This window comes from Parus major, unplaced genomic scaffold (assembly GCF_001522545.3).
Source record: "Parus major isolate Abel unplaced genomic scaffold, Parus_major1.1 Scaffold542, whole genome shotgun sequence".
In the NCBI taxonomy this organism is placed as follows: domain Eukaryota; kingdom Metazoa; phylum Chordata; class Aves; order Passeriformes; family Paridae; genus Parus; species Parus major.
The window spans coordinates 11,063-13,631 of NW_015379430.1; the positions used below are offsets into that span (position 1 = coordinate 11,063).

The following is a 2,569-nucleotide window of genomic DNA, read 5'->3' on the forward strand; positions in this document are numbered from 1 at the left end:
AAGTCTCCTCAAAATGGCTGCCAAATCCCCCTCAGCAACCCTGACACCTCAGGCTCAGAACACTACAAATCCCCCACTCCCGAGCAGCTCCAGAATGAGATCCGGGATCCGCCACCCCCTCCCGTTCCCAAATTCCCGGTAAATCCCGCCGGGATTCCCGCTCACCTCTCCTTGGAGAGGAAGATCTCCTGCAGGATGCCCTTGACGCGCTCGGCCTGCGTGAAGCGCTCGCGGCTGCCGCTGCCGGGGATGACGAGCGGCGCCGGCAGATCCAGGGCCTTGGGGTAGGCCCAGGGCACCTTCTCCTCCATGGAGTCGTGGCTGAGGCGCCGCGCCGTCTCGAAGGCGTGCCGGTCCTTCAGCATCTCCCGCTTGGCCGCCTCGCCAAAGTCCTTGATCTTGTTCACGTTCACTGCGAGGGAGAGGAGGAAATTTGGGATTGGGGAAAAGAAATACTGGGATTGGCCTGCTCTGGTTTGCCCAGGTTGGAAGTGTTCTCAAAATGGTGGCCAAAGGGTTCTCAAAATGGTGCTCAAAGAGCTTCCAAAATGGCGCTCAAAGTAGCCACAAAACGGCTCTCAAAGTGGCCATAAAATGGTGCCCAAAGTGGCCACAAAATGGTGCTCAAAGAGCCCACAAAATGGTGCTCAAATTGTTCACAAAATGGTGCCCAAAGCGGCCACAAAATGGCGCCCAAACTCCACACAAAATGGTGCTTGAAAGTAGCCACAAAATGGCGCCGAAAGAACCCACAAAATGGTGCTCAAACTCCACACAAAATGGTGCCCAAAGTGTTCTCAAAATGGCCCCCAAAATGTTCTCAAAATGGTGCCCAAAGTGGTCACAAAAAGGTGCCCAAAGTGGCCACAAAATGGCGCCCAAAGAGGCCACAAAATGGTGCTCAAACTCCACACAAAATGGTGCTTGAAGTAGCCACAAAATGGTGCCGAAAGAACCCACAAAATGGTGCTCAAACTCCACACAAAATGGTGCCCAAAGTGTTCTCAAAATGGTGCCAAAAGTGGCCACAAAATGGTGCCCAAAGAGCCCACAAAATGGTGCTCAAATTGTTCACAAAATGGCGCTCAAAGTGGCCACAAAATGGCATCCAAACTCCACACAAAATGGTGCCTAAAGTGTTCTCAAAATGGCGCCCAAAATGGCCACAAAATGGCGCCCAAAGTGGCCACAAAATGCCGCCCAAACTCCACACAAAATGGTGCTTGAAGTAGCCACAAAATGGCGCCCAAAGAGGCCACAAAATGGTGCTCAAACTCCACACAAAATGGTGCCCAAAGAGTTCTCAAAATGGCGCCCAAAGTGGCCACAAAATGGTGCCCAAAGTGGCCACAAAATGGTGCCCAAAATGTTCTCAAAATGGTGCCCAAAGTGGCCACAAAATGGCGCCCAAAGTGGCCACAAAATGGCGCTTAAAGTGGTCACAAAATGGCGCCCAAACTCCACACAAAATGGTGCTAGAAGTAGCCACAAAATGGTGCCGAAAGAACCCACAAAATGGTGCTCAAACTCCACACAAAATGGTACCCAAAGTGGCCACAAAATGGTGCTCAAATTGTTCACAAAATGGTGCCCAAAGTGGCGACAAAATGGTCACCAAATATTCCCTAAAATGCATCCAGATCGTTCCCAGAATATTCATAAAATAAAACCCAAATATTCCCCTAAAATGGTGTTAGAAATATCCACAAAATGGCACCAAAATGGCCACAAAATGGCACCAAAATGGCCACAAAATGGTGCCCAAAGCGTTCTCAAAATGGCACCGGATCTGTCCCACAGAACTGTTCCCAAAAACGAACCCAAACCATCCCTGAAACGACCCCAAAACAGCACAAAATGTCCCCGGAAACGACCCCAAAACAGCACAAAATGTCCCCAGAAATGACCCCAAAATGGCGCCAAGAGGTCCCCACAGAAAAGGCACCCAAAAACTGCCCTGAAATGGTTCCCAAAGCGCCCCAGAGATCCCTGGGAGGGGCTGAGGGGATCCAGGGGGAGAATTTGGGGTGAATTCCGGGGGTTTTGGGCTCACCTCGCTCGGTCTCGTCGAGCTCGAAGTAGAAATATTCGCGCAGCCGCCCCTCCTCGGGCCACGACACCGATTTCTTCTTGCGGGGCCTGCGCGGGGCCGGGCCCCCCTCGGAGGGGACATCGGTGGCCTTGGGGTCACCCCCCGCCTCTGACGAGCCTGAGGGGACAGCGGGGGACATCAGCAAAAGGGGGATCCCAAAAATGTGGGGTTTGAGCCCAAAATGTGCCCAGGGAAGGGGGGAGGGACAGCAAAATGGGTTGTTGGCACAAGGGGATTTGAAGTGGGGTCAAAAGAGGAGCTCAAAGTGCTCCTAAAATGGACCCAAAGCTCCTCAAATTGACCCCAAACCACCCCTAAACGGCCACCCAATCCCAAAGTGTCCCCCAGGTCCTGAAAGTGTTCCTAAATCCACCCTAAACTATCCCAAACCCCCCCAAACTGTCCCCAAACCACCCTAAACTATCCCAAACACCCCCAAACTGTCCCCAAACCCCTCAAAGTGTCCCCAAACCACCC

General features: G+C 52.5%; 1 protein-coding gene across 1 annotated transcript; it reads right to left on the reverse strand.

Moving 5' to 3' along the window:
• Positions 1-22: 22 nt before the first annotated feature.
• On the reverse strand, positions 23-2,484 carry PPP1R10 (protein phosphatase 1 regulatory subunit 10). Its single transcript, XM_015616603.3, has 2 exons — positions 2,054-2,484; positions 23-412 (listed from the first exon to the last, which is right to left on the reverse strand). The coding sequence occupies exons 1-2, from the start codon at positions 2,229-2,231 to the stop codon at positions 162-164; spliced, it is 429 nt and encodes a 142-aa protein (XP_015472089.1). The 5' UTR covers positions 2,232-2,484; the 3' UTR covers positions 23-161.
• Positions 2,485-2,569: the final 85 nt, after the last annotated feature.